The sequence below is a fragment of the Lutjanus erythropterus genome, chromosome 21 (genome assembly GCF_056507025.1).
Source record: "Lutjanus erythropterus isolate fLutEry1 chromosome 21, fLutEry1.hap2, whole genome shotgun sequence".
In the NCBI taxonomy this organism is placed as follows: domain Eukaryota; kingdom Metazoa; phylum Chordata; class Actinopteri; order Lutjaniformes; family Lutjanidae; genus Lutjanus; species Lutjanus erythropterus.
This window is the reverse complement of record NC_139337.1, coordinates 23,716,489-23,735,955: the sequence shown is the minus strand read 5'-3', so window position 1 is coordinate 23,735,955 and position 19,467 is coordinate 23,716,489. Positions and strand designations below refer to the sequence as shown.

Sequence of the window (19,467 nt, the reverse complement as noted above, 5' to 3'; positions counted from 1 at the left end):
GGTGAAAAATGTTGATTACTGTTTTCAAAAGCCCAACATAACGATCTCAAATGTCTTGTTTTGTCCACAACTCAAACATATTCACGTTACTGACTAAAACCATAAAATGTTCACATTTGAGACGCTGAAATGTGAGAATTTAGATGTTTTTCTTTAAAACTGACTCAAAACAATAAACTTAATCAATAATCAAAATAGATGGTGATAATATGATTATTTTATTCAAGAAAAGAGCTTGATTTGTCAACTATAATCGTTCCAGCTCTAGAAGAAACTAAAAACCACAATGAGACATTCATGATGTAGTAATTAGGTCATTATTGATTATTTTGTGTGTCAGTGTCAAAACTTGCTTGTTTTTTTAAGCTGAAACCTCAAAATATTCAGTTTGCTATCACAGAAAATGGAAAAGAAGCTACATACAGTTAATTTTTTGACCATAAACATTAATCGAGCTCTGCTCTGCGAATCGTTTCAGCTCTTGAAGCTACGCTCCAACCTGAGGGTCCGGACCACACAGAGGGTCTGTGTACTTTTACCTCTTCAGGCCTCTGAAAATTATTGAAAGAGGAATCCAAGCACCGACAATGAACCGCAACGTTCCTGGTTCAGGTCTGCTCGTTCCACGTCTGTCTATCCTTTCATTCCCTGTCATCTCAGTACTGTCAATTCTCTACTGGAGGCAAAAAAAAAAATCCCCCAAAATATTCATTTATTAACATGGAAAATCATTCTTCGATTCTACAAATTGATCCCAGGAAGTTTTTGACCCTCTCCATTTACTTGAGGATTAGATGAGGCCAGGTTTCAGAATCTGCACAAAGGTGACATTCATGATTATTGAATGGGATTTTTCCATAGTGTTTGTGCTTTTATTTTGAAATACTGTGTTAGGCATACAACCAAAAAAAACAATGTTTTTTCAAAAACATTACAGCTGACACTACAAGTTGGTTAGTTTATCAACTTTTCAGGCAATGAATAAAATCTAAATAAAAAGATTATACGTTCTGTTTCCAACTTCTCCAATTTGATGATTTATGGTTTTTCATTGCTATTTATCACAGAAAACTGAAAATCATTGGGTTTTGGTTTTGGGTTCGATAAAACAAAACATTTGAAGATGTCACCTTGAGCTTTGGTGGGTATTTTTTCACAAGTTTTAACACTGCAATCGCAAAAATAATTGACAGTTTGATTGATAATTAAAATCATTGTTAGCTGCAGCCCTGATGAAAAGAAAAAATATCGCATTCACTTTTTTTTTTTTCAGTTTTCTGTAATCTTGTTGGTTTTATTGTGAAATACTGTGTGTTTTACCTCCTAAAACTATTTTATCTCGAGCATGTCTCTACTCTCAATTCACTAATAAAAGTCCAAAAAGGAGAGCTGAAACATTAAGCAGATTGGTTCATCAATTTTTGGCAATTTGATAACCAATTCATAGTTTCCAGGCAATACGTAAAAGGTAAACAGAGAGGTCACAAATTCTCTTTTTCCAGACTCTCAAATCAGAGGATTGGTTGTTTTCCGTTGTTGTCCATCAAAGAAAACTGATAATAATTGGGTTTTTGGATGTTTGGTCAGACCAGAACAAAACATTCAAGGATGTCACCTTGAGCTGTGGAAAGCAGTGGTGGGTATTTTTTCACAATGCAGTGGACTTTTCTGTATTCTTTGTGCTTTTATTGTGAAATACTCTGTGTAACACCAATGAAAAATCACCTCTTTTGGCCAAAAGGTTTCAGCTGCTGAACAAAACTTGAACCACCATGTCCCTGGTCAAGTCTGTCATCTCTCAACTGCTGATTCTCAAATTAAGGTGCAAAAAATAATTCAAAAGCTACATTCACTGACTCATGGTTTTCAGGCAAAAAAAATCTGTAAATAAAAAGGTTATACATTCTCTGCTTCCAGCATTTTTAACTGGAGGATTTTTCTTTGTTATATACAACATATCAAAGAAGTCTTTGATTTGCAATGGATATTCTTCACAATTATTTACACCATAGTCACAAAATATGGCAGATAAATCAATATTTAAAATAATTGCTAGCTGCAGCCCTAATGAAACAATCTAGAAAGAAAATATCACCCTTAGGTTGAACTCATGGATGATTTTTGCAGACTTTTTTGGCTTTCAGCTTCTCCAGTTTGAGGATTTCTTTATTCTTTCATGTATCAAAGAAAACTGGAAATCATTTGGCTTTGGATTTTTAGTCGGACAACACCAAACATTTGTGGGTGTCATCTTGAGCTTAGGGAAGCTGCTTTGGTTATTTTTCATAAATTACTGACACTGAAATAACAAAAAATAATAAAATTAAATAAAAAAAATGATAATTAAAACAACTGTTAGCCGCAGCCCTCATGAAACACTCAACAACACTGATTAGGTTATCGATTTCTGATATTTTGGTAATCAATTCATCATTTTCAGGCAATAAATAAAAGGTTACACATTCCCTCTCCTGTTAATTACTTACATCAGAAAAGACAATTATTGGATTTTGATTTTGGGTAGGATTTTAGACTTTTATCTCCTCATTCACAAATCACCTTGTTGAAGGATTTAAGCCCACTGTGTAAATTCTCTAATAAAGGTGCAAAAAATATTAGATCTGAATCAGTAAATTGATTAAGTTTATCAATCAATCAATTACTCGTTTTCAGGCAGTGAATTAAAGGTAGTTAAAAAGGTTAGACACCCTGTTTCCTTCCTTTCTTTGTCATTTGTCAAAGAAAACAAAAAAATATTGCGTTTGGGGTTTCTGTTCGGACAAAACAAAACATTTGACAATGTAACCTTGAGGTCTGAGAAGCTGTGATGGCGATTTTTCACTATTTTTTGACACTGCAATCACAAAAATAAATAAATAAATAAAATCATGAATGACAATAAATAAAATAACTGCTGGCTGCAGCCCGAATGAAACAATCTCACTCTCTGGTCTTTCAGCCTGCTCATGGATAAAGGGGCACAAAGCAGACCCATCGCATTAAGACTGTGATTCAGTGCCATAAACGACCGGTTTATTTACACACTTGAGTCAATGTCAAAGCCACACCTGCTCAAACTTTCAAGACTTTTACATCATCCTCAGCCCTGTGAATCACGCAGCTCATGCCCAAAACAAACCCCTGCCTACATGTCCTGTTATTAATGCAAAGTCTGAGCCTTATGGCAATAGTTGCCTAACCTCTAACCACGAGCAACACTTGACTTGACATTTCGGGCTAGCTGCACATGAATGGACTGATTGTTCTGCATGATTTCCAGGATTGGCTGTCTGCCTCGGCTCCGTCCGTCTACGCTTTACTACGTCCGTTTGTCTCGTGACCTTACAGGTTCAAATCCTTCCACCATGCAAGCACCAACAAGGCTGCTCTGACTGTGTTGTTGTCATTTCCCCCCCTCATGTCTGTGTGACTCCCAGGGAGGCAGTGTGCTCCTCTCCTCTGTTAGCCAAAGGGGGAGCTGGCTGCTTTCTGCTGCTGCTGCTGCTGCTGCTTAGCTCCTATTTCCACAATTATTCTTTTTGTCTTAGAAACCCTCTCCTCCACCGTCCCCATCCTTCTCCTCCCATGCTCAGCTCCATCCATGCATCCATGCTGCTCCACTTCTTGTTCTCTCCTGCCATCTCCTCCTAACAGGCTGGGATCCAGGGGGCTGGAAATAACCTTCACATGGCCAGCTTTACCCAGCTATCTCTCACACACAGACCGCCGCTGCTGCTGCTGCTGCTGCATGCACACACACATACACACACACACACACACACACACACACACACACACACAGATGCATGCCAGAGCCCAGATCCCTCCACAGAATGACGGACAGCGCCACTCACCACTCCATGGACCAGGAACTCAAACAGTTTGCTCTTGGTGGCTTTCCTGGCTCCCCCCGCCGTCTCCTCCGTAGCCATTTGCTCAGTCCCCTCCGTTCACCCTGCTATGTCTCCCCTCTCTCCTTCTTTTGTCTTTCCCTCTCCCTTCACCCAGCCTCCTGTTCCCCTCCCCTGCTCCACTTTCCTTCTCTTTGTGCTCTCCTTTTCAGCACTGCCTGTCCCTGACTCTCCTTCTCCTCTCTCTCCTCCTCTCTCCTCCCTCTCCGACTCTATTTTGAATGTGTGCAGCAGCCCTGTGCCGAGTCTCTCACTACACTGTCTAGCTCACTTTTTAGTTGAGCTGCCTTTCAGGAGCCCGGCACGTCGCTTGGAGGTGGTGGTGGTGGTGGGGAGGTGGGGGGGTGGAGGTGGTGGTGGTGGTGGTGAGGAGGGGGGGTGCCGTGCTGAGGGGTCTGGCAGGGGGGTTTCAGCCAGCCCACCCTGACGCTCCCCCGCACAGCTGTTGCATTCCATTGGTAGATAAGGGCATGCGGCGCGGCGACGCTGCCGTTTGGTCTGTGAACGGGGTCTGCACGGGGAGGTTAGTGTCAGTTGGCCATTCCTCTGCTGCAGGCTGCCCCCCCCCCCCACCCACCCCCTCTACCAAACCTCCACCCCCGGTGACCAACCCAGAGGCCACGGTCAGCACACACCGAGCTCCAAGTCCTGCACTCATTCTCAAAAAAAAAAAGCAAAAAAAAAAAAAAGCAAAGGACACCGGGCTCTTAAAGGGGCCACGCTGCCTCACATGAACACGTGAAACACCAGGAAAAAAAAAAATCTTGAGTGTTTTTAACATTCATAATTCTATTTTTAATATTTTAATAATTAATAATTTAATAATAATAAATATATCTAGCAGTTATTCCATTAGCTCAATGCTAACATGTAATGGGAATTACTATGAACACGCTAACAGAAATTAGCATTACAATATGAAACCTTTCCATATTAAAATGTCTCAAAATGCTGGACAAATGTTACGTATATTATGTATATTTTGTTAAGCTGTGCACTTACATTATGCCAACAATGTTCAAACTTATTCATGGTAACAGTACAGTAGTTCCTGCTAATAGCTGCTAGCTAGTTGTTTTAAGTTTTGGGAGAATATGTCAAGGCAGATTTTCATCAACTATGGTGGTTGTTTAAAGCTAAAGGAAATAACTCCCATGGTCCAACGCCATCATCAAATTACGCCATTTTTACTACTTTAGTGTCAGTTTTTTTTTTATATACATAGATAGATTGACTTCTGAGATTGTATCTCTCTAATTATGCATCTTTACAACCCTACACTTTACTTTAACAACAACCAACAGCAACTTTCTTAATGGTTTGTTTCCTGTTAGCTGCTGCTAGCTAGTTAACTTTCAGGAAACAACACATTTGATAACCCTTAGCTATTTTGAGACAACAGCTAATGTTAGCATTCAACCACTTCCTAGCTACGTTACTGTTTGATTGGAGGCTATTACAGAATACGATAGGAAAGGTGTAAATTCATTCTGAAATATCACATTTTGGACACATTTATTTAACAGTAAGCCTGGAAATAAAACACACAAAATATAATAAAGTTTATATAGGCTAACGTTAACGTTAGCTATCTTGCTGTCTCTTTACCCGATCTCATAAATGTTCTGGTTTAGTCAGTAATGTTATGTGACATTATGTTCACTAGAATACATATTTCCATGTAATGTTTATACAGATTACATCCAACACAATAAGGAAAAACAATAAGGAAATCAGACCGTTATTTTGTTTGAAGCTAGCATACTGGTAACCCTGTTTTAGCTGCTTAGCTTACATACTTGGACAAGAGACAGCAAAACAGAACTTAAACATTACATGGCAAGCTTGATTACATTCAGATGTTTTACTTCCAGGGTTAAATAAGTGTACGTTGATATGTCAGAATTAATTTATGCCTTTCCTATCGTATCATGTAACATGATCAAACAGTAATATTAGGAGGTTGGAAGTGGTTGAATGCTAACGTTAGCTGTTGTCGCATGGTAGCTAATGGGTTATAAAATCCATTGTTAGCTTGAAATATAGCCCAACGTCACTTTAAGTTACTGGTCAATTGGGAAGCAGTGAAATGATAATGTGCGTGCCCAATGTAGGTCACTCTACATTGTATTTTAGTTTTTTATTTATTATTCTCACTAGTTTGATGAGCAGGAACAGCAACGTGTAGCAATTTACTTCAAAAAGTATTTTATTTACCACTTTTATATGCAGTAATGCAATGGTGGTGCTGATATAAAACTCAGAAAGATTGACTGAAAGGTGATGCAGATGTTTTTTTTTAGAAAACAAGAAGTGTATGTTTGGTCTTGTGTTGAAAAAGCATCAAAAACAGCAATAAATCATAATATCAAATAGCAATATGAGAGTTCAATACATATTAAATTGCCACCCAGTGCTAATAAACCGCCATATAGGATGAAGTCATGCCGTGGTGATGATGAGGATGAGGGTGTTATTTTCTCAACTGAAAGCACACGAGTCAGAAGAATTATATTTATCTGTTTGCCGTTGAGTGCACAAGTCTCACAATAGGCGGGTAATGTGCTCTGAAGCCACTTCACAAGAAGAGAAGGCCACGTCAAGAGCACCTTCATTTCCTGTGTTTTTTTTTTTTTCTGCTCTGGCCTTTGTCAGAGTGCATTCATAGGTTAGGAGTATTTCCTCCACTCGCCTCATTAGCTTTACCTTTCACCCACTAGTCGGCCCAGAGGCTACATTCAGGCCGCGGTGGCTACAGAGTAATGGCAAACAACAAGCCGGCTGGTCTGACTGCACTGCAAGGTGACTCTGTGTGTTACTTGACACGTGAAATTAGTTTCTGCTGGGATTTCTGCTGCTTTTCTTTAAGATTTCACCTCAAAATGCTGAAAACTGAAAGACCTAAAAAAGAGTGGAGTAAAAATACTCTCCAAAATTAAAAAAAATCAACCTGTATTTAAATTTTAATAATCAGAATCTGTAATACATATAACCAGGTAAACAAAATTGATTTTAATCTGGAACATGTTTACTTTTTAAGGTTTACACCACTTGTTCTTCTGCAAAATGTCCTTACCGCAACATTACAATAACTTTTATTTTACACATTTTCCTTTTCTAAGTTACATAAAATTTTAAGACATTTAAAAGTAGTTTCATCAAGCTTTGTGCTTCATGGTAAATCCACTAAAAAAATAGGGGATTTCTTGATTTTCTTTATGCAATGGAGCATTTTGAAAGCAACCTCAGACCTCAGTTGTCCCCATTAATCATTTAGACACAAAATCATGTAAATCATCAGTAAACAACAACAACAACAAAAATAATATTATGTGAAGTAATATTTATGCAAAACACTTTAATTTGAAATAATCCAATATTGTAATTTAATAACTCGTTTTACTTAAGTGAACACTGAGACCATAGTTGTGAGACATTAACAAAAGAGGACCCACAAAATACTTCATAAATGTTATTAATTCACATTATTTAGATTTTATTTCTTATGTCAAGATGTTTAATAACACTGTGTATATATTTATCAAGAATCATTTGACAAATTTTAATCCAAAATTTCACTGCTAGGATTACATTAACCATTGTGCTGCTTTGCTTATTTAAGGTTTGCTGAAGAATGTACCAAAACCTTTCACAATATGTTTTCTGATATATTTTTGGACCTGAGTTATGTTTGTTTTTTAACAACTCAGTCTCGATTTACAGATTATTTAAGTATTATTTAACGAGATGCTGCTTCCTGACGAGTTTTATGTGAACCAAAAAAAACAAAAAAATGCTGTGTACATTTCTTTGTTTCGTTTGTATACGTGTCTTTGTTGTTATTATAGTGATAAATATAATTTTGCGAGTTTTTACTGTGGTATTATCGTAACTTTGTAACTTTTTACTATTATGTCTCAAGGATTTTCAAAAGACAATTTATGGCTTTTTGAAATTTTATTCGCTATTTTCTGACATTAATGCTAAACAATTGATCAGGTAATCTTAAAAGTAATAAAAAGACTAATTGATTATGAAAATAATAATTAATAATAATTTCAGGTTTAAAATCCAATTATTTAGTGGTCAAATGACTGAAAATGTGCAATTACTCGTCATAAACTTCCAATTCAAGAAAACATTCAACAAACCTTCAATCTGGACCCTTTTTTCTCTTTGTATGGTAGTTATTATTAAATACCAACAAAAAACAAACTGTACACAAAGTATTTGTTATTTAATAAAGGACATTTTTTCGTCATTTGTCTTTGTTTTTTAACATTGTGATAAATATCGTATTGTGAGTTTTTTATATCATTATATTCATATTATTCTGTCTAACAGTCTAAAACCCCAAACCCCGACTCTTCATTTACTATCATAAATAGAGCTGCAACAATTAATCGATAAGTTGTCAACTATTAATTAATGGCCAACTATTTTGATAATCGATTAATTTGGTTGGTAATTTTTCAGAAAGTCAAAAAGTCAAAAATACTCAGCTAATCAGCTTCTTAAATGTGAATATTTACTGGTTTCTTCAGTACTCTATGACAGTAAACTAAATATTTTTGAGTTGATTGACAGTTTTCACCAATTTCTGACATTTTATGGACCAAATAACTAATCGATTAATTGAGAAAATGATTGACAGATTAATCAGCAGTGAAAATAATCGTTAGCTGCAGGCCTAATCATAAAAGCCAAAGAACAGCAGCAAATCTTTGCATATAAGAAGCTGGAACCATCAAATTTACTGACATCTTTGCTTTAAAATGACTGAAAGGGTGATAATTGATTATCAAAACAGTTGGTAAGTAATTTTTTTTAAACTGACTAATCGTTGCAGGTTCTCTGACTCTTTCTGTGTACATGTGTGTGCTGTCATTTTTTTAGATTGTGATGATGAGACTTGCTGTCTCACCCCAATAATTACACACAAGCCCGAGCTCCGGCCATCGCCACACAGGTCATTACTCCGACTACAACCACGCCACGCTGAAGATTATGACTCTTTCATGTCTCCCTCGGCTCCAGCCCCTCTTTCTCCTGCAGCCGTCAGATCAGGGGAGTGAAATATTCATGAGGTTATTTGAATGACAAAGGAGGTGAAGTGGGGCAGATTCAAAGGGGGCTCGGCTTGTGACACATGACGGCAAATTGTCACCGTTATTGTCCTTTCTTCCCTCTGTTCCTGCCGGCGTGAAAACGTCGGAAAAGTGTCAAAAACCAGGTGTTGAATAGGGAAGGAAATAACCCACAACAGTTTAGGGGAATCTTATAAAAATCTGTCCTTCCATTATCACGTTCTGATTGGTTTGTTCCTTAAAAATGGCACGAGGAATATACGTTAGAGAGAGGACAGCTGGTTAGTGGGTCTGTGACCTTCAGGCCAGAGGTCATGACCTTCTGGAGGATCCCTCAGAGACGTCTAAAAGGGATCCAGGCCGTGTTTATGCGTGCATTTTGACCACTGCACTTGACTTTAAGACACCATTACATGCATAAAAGTTAGCAAAAGCAGCAGGAAAAGAAGCCAAACATATGACCTTCACATTGCTGATTATTGGAATTGACTTATTGATAGGCAATAGCTGGCCCTCCCATGTGTTGCTGACAGCATTGTAGCATTAGTCTGCTTGGTGGCGACCCCTGCTGCTGAGATACGTGTACTGCTGCTGTCATTAATCCAGTCTGGAAGGCTTTGAGGAACATAAGGAACCCAAACCTCCACTGCTAAAATTTTCACTGCCGCCTCAATCCATCTGCGTCCTCCCTGCAGTCAAACCCTGCAACAATATCACTCCACACTGACACTATGCATTAGATTAACCTTGCATTACATAACATGTGACGCAAGCTTCACATACACTAATCACACACACACAGAAGACGCGCGTCTCAGTTTCCTGCAAGGTCAAACAGCTCAAACCTGGATTCTGAGATTGTGCCAGTCTGCTGTTTCTCCAGCAACGGCACGTGGGTTCAACGATAACAAAGAGATCCAGCAGCTCGGTCGCTGCAAAAGGGAGCTTTGAGCGCAGGAGTACCCCCTGCCGGACCCCCACCGTCTCCCTCACCAAAGCCAGTCAGTCTCACCAAATGGTAATGTCCCAGTGTGGAGCAGACAGGGGGGTAGAGGGGGGCTAACAGGGGGTAAAGGAGCAGCAGCAGTATTATTGATGACCAACAGAGGGAGCAGCCAAGCAAGAGGGAGGGGGGGGGGGGGGGGGGGGTCCTGACTGTTTGAATGGAAGGAGGGGTCCAGGTTCAGAGAACGGCTGCACAAATGGATGAACAGAAGGCGACATGAAGCATAAAAACACTGATCAATCTAACACTCTAATCACTGCTCAGCTAATTATATTCTTAAGCATCTTTTTATGGGTTTTTAAATTCTTCACTTCTGTTTCTGGCCACGAGAGGGAGACAAAGAGCTCATGCAAAGAGTCATGCATTGTACAGTTCAGTCTGCAAACTGTCTGGCTGGTTTTCTAACCTGCATCGTTACTGTAGACCAAAGTAAAAACCTGAGTGAAAAATGACTCTGTAAAGAACTGAATACTTTCTCCTCTTCAAGCCTCCATAAAACCCTCAAAATGATGCAATCTGTGAAGCAGGGCTGCAACTAACAGTTGTTTTCATTATCAGTTAATCTAGAAAATAGTGAAAAATGCTGATCATAGCCAAGTCAAAGTCTGATTTAATATATGCAGCCCAACATTACAAATCAAAGTTTGTCTCAGAGGGCTTTACAATCTGTACACAAAGCCTATTCAGCTGCTGGCTGAATCCGGCTCTTTAACGACCTCTATCTGGCCCTTTGATCATTTAAACATGAAAACAAAAAACTATATCATTGTGATTTTTCCTGCATTTTTGTGCACAATCTATATTTTCCAATTGTGAGGAGAAAAAAGTGAAACAGGGCATTGTTAAACACAGTTAAATTCCTAACTTTACAGGTCAGACAAACGTCTGGCTGGAAGAAACCTCAAAGAGCCACAGGGGAGGGATCCCTCTCCCACTACGGACAGACATGTAATAAATGCACACCATGAAATCCAAGGTTAAGTCTTCATCTGACATATTTGGTCTGATGATTAATCTAAAACAAAAAAGATATTCAGTTTATGGTGACAGAAACCCGAGAAAAGCTTAAAACACTCACAAATTATACGCTGCGATTTTTGGCATTTTGCTCAGCGATTAATCAACAATCAAAATAGTTATTGTTATTTTGCTGTGAGGAGGTAGAGATTTTAAAGCCGCTGAAAGCTTCTCTATGACATGAAATATTCATAAGCAAAAATCAAAGCTACAGTTCATAGATAAACATCTGTGGTATTATTTATTATGAATTAAACACCCCATTTACATCTGGTATTAATGTGATCTGCTGTTGTGTGCAATATATGCAAATGTGCTACTGTTGCATAATACAGCATATTTATTATTTTTATCTTGCATGTACAGCATACTACAATACCAAACATAATAAATAGCATAATGCAACATACTTATACTGCATTATTTTTACATTTATTTCTAAATAATTATTGCACTTAGCCGAACCTTTTAACTTTTCTTGTTAAACTGTGCTGTGAGTCCAAGTCCTGCGTGTGCTGTACATTTGGCAAATAAAGCAATTCTGTTTCTCCTTATCCTTACTGAAATCAGATCTCTGTCCTCCAGAAAAAAAAAAGAAAAAAAACCCTGTATGTGAGTAATCTGAGGTGGCAGCAAATCAGCTCCAGACCCCCTTTAAAGATCACAGAGGTTTGTGAGTGGTTGAGTTAAGGGAAACTTTATAAATTTTGTGAAGCACTTTCTTTGAGAAGTTTTTAATTATTTGCCCCTTCTTGTAAAAACGGCAAATGTAAAACATTAAGTTATTCCTTTCTTTAAAACTATTGTGTCAGTTTGTCCCTGCGTTGCAGCTCCTCTGCAACTACATAAACCTCATGAATTGTTAACAGCAGATTATTGCTTTAATTTTTCATGCGGTTCTATTGAATTATAAACTTTCTCTCTCACGTGTAGGACAGCATCATCCTGGAGGCTGTTTACACCTGGCATTAACATGCATCTTGGGTATTTTAAACACACTGCTTCAACTGATTTCATCATTTACACTAAATTTATGAAAGAAGAAAACATTTTATTGATGGAAAACATGTTAAATTTTACAAATACAATAGTTAGGAGTTAGGAGAAACTTTTTAAACTTTATGAAACATTCTCTACAACACATTCTTAATTATTTGGGCCTTCTAGTTACAAGAAGTTATTTCTTTCTTTGTGTGAAAACATTGCGTACGTTTGTCGCAGCGTATTGGCTTCTACTGTTGGGAAGCGGGTTTAAAACAGTGTATTTTGTCTTTGCTGTCCACTGATCAGATCACCCAAGACGCTTGTTAATACCGGGTGTAAACAGCCTCATAGTAAAACGCTCATTGAGAAAATAAGTTTACAGGGGTTTCAAGCAAACAAGATTGTGAACTTCTGAATCACAGTTACATGAAAAGATGCTTACTTATTTATGACAGGTCAGACTTTTGATTCATTAAAGAAAACAGTCATCAAATCTTCAATCTGGATCCTTTTTTCCCAATAAATGATAATCAATCTTTCATAGGAACAAAAAAACGCTACATCATCAGGTCTTTAATTAAATAAATGACATTTCTAAAAAGTTGTCGTGGACTTTTTTATCGTGGCATTATCGTACTTTGAGTTTTTGATATTGTTACAGCCCTATTCTTTTGTCCAGCAAACAGTCCAAACCAAATTAATTGCCAACTCTTCTGATAATCAGTTAATCAGTTTGAGTCATTCTTTAAAGAGGAATAGTCAAAATTCTCTAATCACAGCTTCTTAAATGTGAAATTTTCTTGTTTCTTTAGTCCTTTAAGACAGTAAACTGAATATCTTTGGTTTGATCAACATTTTTCACCATTTTCTGACATTTTATGGACCAAAAAACTAACAGATTTGCTGCTAAAGGAAATAGTTGCAGCCCTAATCATCAATGATGGAGCAAATCTACATTTTAGAAGCAGGAGCCAGTAAATCTGCAGACCTGTAAATCAATCAAGTGGCATCTCTGTAGTCGAATTTTTCTTTCTAAAATGACACATTGTGTGGATCAATAGGCTGAGAAGAAAGAAAAAATGGAGGAGGGATCCATACGGTGATGGTTTTGTCCTCTTTATCCGCAATCTCTGAACAATTAGCTCAGGAGAGGAAGGAGAAAGAGGAAGAGAGAGAGAGAGCACACAAAGACTTAAAAATTCTACCGGTGCCGAGGTGTAAGGCACGACTCCCAGTGGTAACGTTTACATACCAGAAAGCAGGAACCTGCCCTCGTCAACGTTATTGTCACAGACAGATGGGGTGCAGTAAGGGGAATATGAACTGTACCGAGGGCACGGAGTAAAGTCTGACTCCCTCCCACCGCTGGGCCCCTTTCTCTCTCTTTTTCTCTTTTCTTCAGTTTAGGAGCTGCACACAAAACCCGGCTCAAGCTGCTTAAAGGCCGGGGCTCTCCGAAAGCTCCTCAATGGCCATCAGCCACCATCAAAGGGGACGTACAAAAGCACGCAGACCTGCACCTTCACCGAGGGGGGGATTAAGGAGCGGAGAAGTACGTTTCAGGGCCGATTTCTTGCGGCTCGCCGTGTGTAATGAAGAGGAACCTACGGAGGGAGCGAAGTCTCCCGTGGCGGCTGAAAATAAAGGGGCATCTGCTGATATTTCGTGATCAAAGTGATTTGGTACAATGTATTGTGAGGAAATAGGCGAATGAGGCTGCACAAAGATAAGGAGTTTAGGGTCGACCTTGGATTTCAGGGCTTGTTTGGGACAAAGCATCTTTATCCAGACGGTGTGTATGATTCAGGAAAAAAAACAGGAGGCATTGTGGGAGCAGATGGAAAAGACGGTGCGACAGTAATGAGCCGAGTTTTTCCCCCCGCAAGCATCCAGCGACACACCGGAACAAGGCCTGAAGCGGTACCTGCTTCGGGGCATTTCCTGTTTGCTGTAGCCATGACAACGGGATAATCTGCCTTGCGTCCAAAGCTAACAGCCAATCGGGCGAGAGGAAACGCCGACTGCAGAGGCTTCAAAACTGGAGCAGCAGCTGGTGAACTGAGCGAGGACCTAAAAAAAACTAAGAAAGAAATCCCAGTTTTTTTTTTTTTTTGAGAGCAAGAGAAGGCTTCAGCGGGCTGTGTTAGTCAGAGTTAAGGTCGCCGGGGTCAACTTTGACACAAATATACAGTGAAAAACAGTCACTTTCCATGAATAAACCCGACCCAGCTACCATGTAAAATTCCACGGGAAGAAAAATAAAACTGGCAGGAGAATTCCTCCACTACAAACTCCCTCCCCTCTCCTCTCCTCTCCCCTCGTTCTTCTTTCCTACTCCGCGTCCAGGCTCGGCGTTAGCCCGGATCTTTCAGCACCACTCTGCCCGTGCAGGATGGCAGAGAGAGGCGACAGAACGAGGGCAGGATTGGTGTGTGCGGGGCCGTATCGAGATGAAATCCAAATCCAAAAGGGACGAAAATCAGACGGTGACGACCAAGGAATGAATGAAATTAACACATTTTTATGACGAAAGGCAGATCCACTCCCCGAGGATCATTAGACACCATCCAAGAAGCAATTAGAGATATTCAATCAAGTACAGACAACATTAGTCCCAGTTTGTGCCTCTCATGTATTACATTTACATGTGAGTCACAGAGCTGAGCATTCATTTCCCCTGAATATTAAAGGGATAGTTCAGATTTTTCAAACTGGGGTTGCATGAGGTACTTATCCACAGACAGTGTATTACCTGCAGTGATTGCCAGTTGGCATGCCCAGGCGGTGTAGAAAACTAAGCAACACACTGCCAGCAAAAAAAAAAAAATCAATATCAGCTTCAGCCAATGCTATATTTAGAATATTTTCTCTGCTTTTTTTTTTTTTTTTTACCTTGCCTTCAGACAGCCTTTTCCAACAGGAAAAGGCTGTTATATAAGCCAAATATCACTCTTTCCAAACCAACCAAACTCCATAGAGAAAATCCATAATTTTATCCAGAACAAGACAGGAGTTCCTGGTCTACCGCTGCCTCAATCTGTTGGTTTGTTTGTATTATTATGTGACCTCTGTGTTTTAAATGGTTAATTCAGATTCACCAAAGTCACGCAGTAACACCGATAAACTAACAGATCAAAGCAGAGGTAGACCAGCAACTCTCCTGTTCTGTGAGGTAAAATTACTGATTTTGACAATGGAGTCTGGTTGGTCTGCAGAAAGTGATGTTTAGCTTATATAACAGCAGTTTCCCATCTAAAAAAGGTCTCCTGAAAGTGAAAATATTCTAAATGTAGCATACACTTAAACTGATAAAGATTTTTTAGGTGGCTAAAATAATACAATTTTGCTGCTGACCCTGTCCACAGCAGTACATTGCTTAGCTTCCTACACTGATGCTCTTACTTTAAGGATAAATACCTCATACAACTCCACTTCAAAACATCCTAACTACCCCTTTAACACTAAGCGATCTTTGAAAAACCCAGAGGATAGTTTATCAAGACTTACTGCTACTCTGAAATTATTTCAGAATACAAAAAAACTCTTTTCCTAATCCAGGTAGCCTGAAATACCTTATGTCACACAAGCAACAGGGTATAAAAAACACTCATTAAAACATTTAAAATGTCGGTTTATATTGTACAAATCAAGCAAAGACATGTTTCTGGCTACCGTTTTTTGTTTGGATCAGGGAACAGAGTTGAAATTTAGAGGATAGGTTTTAAAAAAAAACACTTTTAAATTGTGCAACAGATGGAATATTTTTTACATCCAGATGGTTAAAATAGTCTTTAAAGATTTTGGAAACACCTTCAGAACAGTGATTAAGTGTTGTTAAACTATGGAAACACATTTCTGCCAGTGTGATGAAAAAGTAAAAAGATCCTGGAAGTCATCATAATTAGAAACTCTGTGGGAAAAAAATAGTATCTTGAAATAATGAGCTAGTGAAGGACACCCCACAACAGACGCACATTAGACTGCAGACCCACAGTTTGAGAGGATTTTGTCTTCAGGAATCCCCTGAGTATTTTTTTTTTTAACTTTTCAGTTTGAATATAATAAAGTCTTCAGTCAATCAGTGGTCAAAACAGGATCAGTTCATTTACATATACCTTCATATTCCTTCCTTTATTGTTCTAACTTTCAAAAATGTGACACAAGTTCATATATTCGACTCTGCTACAGGGACCCCCTACAACCCACGCTTGGAACCCTTTTGGTCTCCAGACCACTGTTTGAAAACCACAGCATTTTAAAATGATGAAATGGTATGACTTATTACTTAAATCGTTATTTTGATTTCTCATTTTGAGATACTAAGTGACTGTTTCAAGAAAGTTTTTCATTATAACGAATAGGACTGCACAATTAATTTTAAGTTTATCGAAATCGCACTGTTGCTTTCTGCAAATTTCAAATCACAGGAGGTGCAATAGAGGACAAAATGTGTGTCAAAAATGACTGTCGTGAAGCAGAGATGTCCTGTCCTACAGATCATATATTGGAAATCATATCACATTTGCAATATCAGTTAAAATAATCACAATTAGATATTTTTCCAAAATCTATCAGCACTAATAATGACTGGATCTGTTTTTTCATCACAGTGGCAGAAATGGGCTTTCAAGCATCAGTTGATATTTATTTTTAACTGGATGATTAGAGGCACTGTATGTTCACATTAACCTAAAAATAAACTGAAGTATAGAAATGTATGTTATGTAATTAAAGTCAAAGAAGCCATTATAGAAACGGGCAGGTTACATGTTGTCTCTGAGGAGAAAAGCCTTTGTGTGTTATGTTACTGAAAGAAGAGACTAAAGCTCTTTGTTTGCAATGTAATGTTGTTCCACCACTGCAACAGTGTTTCTGGTTTCTTCAAACTCCGTGTGGTTTGGAAAATTGCACGTAAACACAATAAACAACAACTAGTACTACTGCCACATGTCACCTCATTGTAACTATTTCCATTTGCTCCCGACAAGACAACGTCCTGAACAGCTTCACACACAGGTTATGGTATTATGAAAAACACACACACATGCAGAAAAACAAGCACTTTCAGTTTCATGGACAACCACGCAAATGTTCATATTCCTCAGTCCCACGGTAGCAACCTGTTCCAACACATACAGGCTGAATTGCAGATCTTCCTTGTACATATAGAAAAACACAGAAGAGCTGAAACGATTAGCCTTTTAATCTACAGAAATTAATCAGCAAGCATTTTGTTAATTGAGCTTCTTAAATGTTACGATTCGCTGCTTTTCTTTGTCTTATGTGATAGTACATTTATTATCTTTATGTTTTGGGCCGCTGGTCTGATAAAACAAGCAATCTGACGATTTCCCCCCTTTGGGCTTGATTATTTTCTGGCTGATTAATTGAGAAAATAATCAGCAGATTAATTGATAATGAAAATAATTGTTGGTTGCAGCCTGTAAACATATTGTGAAAACCAGTGATACAGACATTCATTAAGGCCTGATACAGAACAGGACAGAAAAAAAAAATCCTCATTAATCTCTCTGAAATCATTTTGTTGTTGTTTTAATAAATTATTTAAAGCTTCTGCAGAGGAGGTACATTTATTTGCAAGTGTGAGCCATGATCACATTGCTGCATGTGTTATATTGGGTTATATTGAATCTCTCCAGCAGAGTATGGTGCAGTATTGAGCGTTAATATCTAAATGGGTCAACCAGCCGCTCGGTGAACTGTAGCACCATTAGGACCCAGACAGTTCGTCTCTGAGTCGAGTGCAAAATCTCATTAGACAACTAACTCTACATTATGAATGGGAGTAATATGCAACTGAAAAAAGAAACCCGCAGCTAGTGCTTTAGGTAAGATAACAGTGATTAAAAAACAGTGTTATAATCTGTTGGTAGGCAGATGTGACGACGTGTTAATTAGGTTACAAAGCGCTCGACTTAAAACCATAAAAATCTATAATCTCGCTGTGGAAATGACACAGTGGAGGTTCAGAGGGCTGCGTGAAAGTGGTGTTTATAGGGAGGAAGTAGCTGCTCCTCTGTACACAGTACAACATAAATATGTTGCATTGTGTCAGAGTCAAGTGGTGCATTGCTATAATGCAGCATTATAGACATTATAATGGTAATAATGGAATGAAATAATAGTGAGCTTTCACAATATTTTGTAGGGCTGCAATTAATTAATATGTTCATTACTGCCCATAATGACACCATGTTTATAATGCATTATAATGCATTGTTTATAACACATTTCAATCAGTTTGAGCAATGTATAAGTATAGTTATAAGCATTCACAAATATTACTAATGCTTTGTAACACTTCTAATGTGTTATACTGCAATTATAGCAATATGTAAGTACACTTACAAGCACCATGAATATTAATAATGCTTTGTAACACTTAATATGTTATATTGTGCTTAAAGGAATGTATACATACAGTTATAAACACTCAGATATTCATAATGCTCTATAACAACAATCATAACACATTATAAAGCATTTTATAATGACTTAAGGTCAAGTATCACAATACTTAATAATTGCTGGCTACTCACTGATATTTTTTGGCAGGGCCCATAATGTATTATAATTCTCATAGTTGTAATACTCTATAACCATATAAGAATTCCATTATAATCACTGTAACAATGCATTATAATGCAATTACAATGTATTACAACTATGTTTTTGGGGGGTAAACATCATTGAGTTGTTAAATATCAAAAAGTTGTGTAAAATTGAGGTTCTAAATTTCTGTTATGACCGATTAAACAAATTAATTAATTTCACTGCGTTTCTAGTATTAGAGCAAAGCAAATTATAATACATGATGATCCTTGCCAAAAACAAGTCAGTGAGTTACCAGCAGTTATTAAGCATTATGATACCTCACCTTATAAGTCATTATAAAATGCTTTGTAATGTGTTGTTATTGTAATTATAAAGTGTTATTAATATATATCGGTGTTTATAAGTATAATTACAGCTAGAAGCACATTATAACTCATTGTAAGTATCTAGTTTTCTATTGTTGTTTATCTCTGAGAGCTACAAAGCATAATTTTGTTGTTACTACTACTGTTGTTTGACTACTATGACAAAGAGTCTTATGTCTTTTGTCTAATGTTTATAATGCATTATTGGCAAAATTGTCATAGAAAGTGTTCCAGAATATATCTTAGAATATGGCATTTTAATATCATATGAGATAAAGAAAAGTACATCAACACATTTCAGAGGCTGGAACCAGCAACTGTTTGCCTGAAAAAATTAAAACAATTACTTGATTATCGAAATTATTGCTTATAAATTTACTGTCAGTCGACCATTTATTTAACTGCAAATCGTTTCAGCTCTAATATTCAGTGAAATAAACAGCTTTATTGTAAGCTCTTTTGTTTCCACCATTGAGCAAGCACATTCCTCACCAGCCAAAAAAAGGAAGTGCTCCATTGTC

At 37.8% G+C, this 19,467-nt stretch overlaps 1 protein-coding gene across 5 annotated transcripts in view; it reads right to left on the bottom strand.

The window, feature by feature from the left end:
• Positions 1-19,467, bottom strand: part of smarcd3b (SWI/SNF related BAF chromatin remodeling complex subunit D3b) — a 59,116-nt gene that overhangs the window by 34,695 nt on the left and 4,954 nt on the right. For 4 of the 5 annotated variants that reach the window (XM_084746912.1, XM_084746913.1, XM_084746916.1 and 1 more), the window contains exon 1: positions 3,855-4,211. The exons of the other annotated variant lie outside the window; for it this stretch is intronic. In XM_084746912.1, coding sequence (XP_084603038.1) covers positions 3,855-3,932 — 78 coding nt within the window. In that variant the 5' untranslated portion in view covers positions 3,933-4,211. Of the gene's footprint in view, positions 1-3,854; positions 4,212-19,467 lie in introns of those variants that run through there. 5 annotated transcript variants of the gene reach the window in all.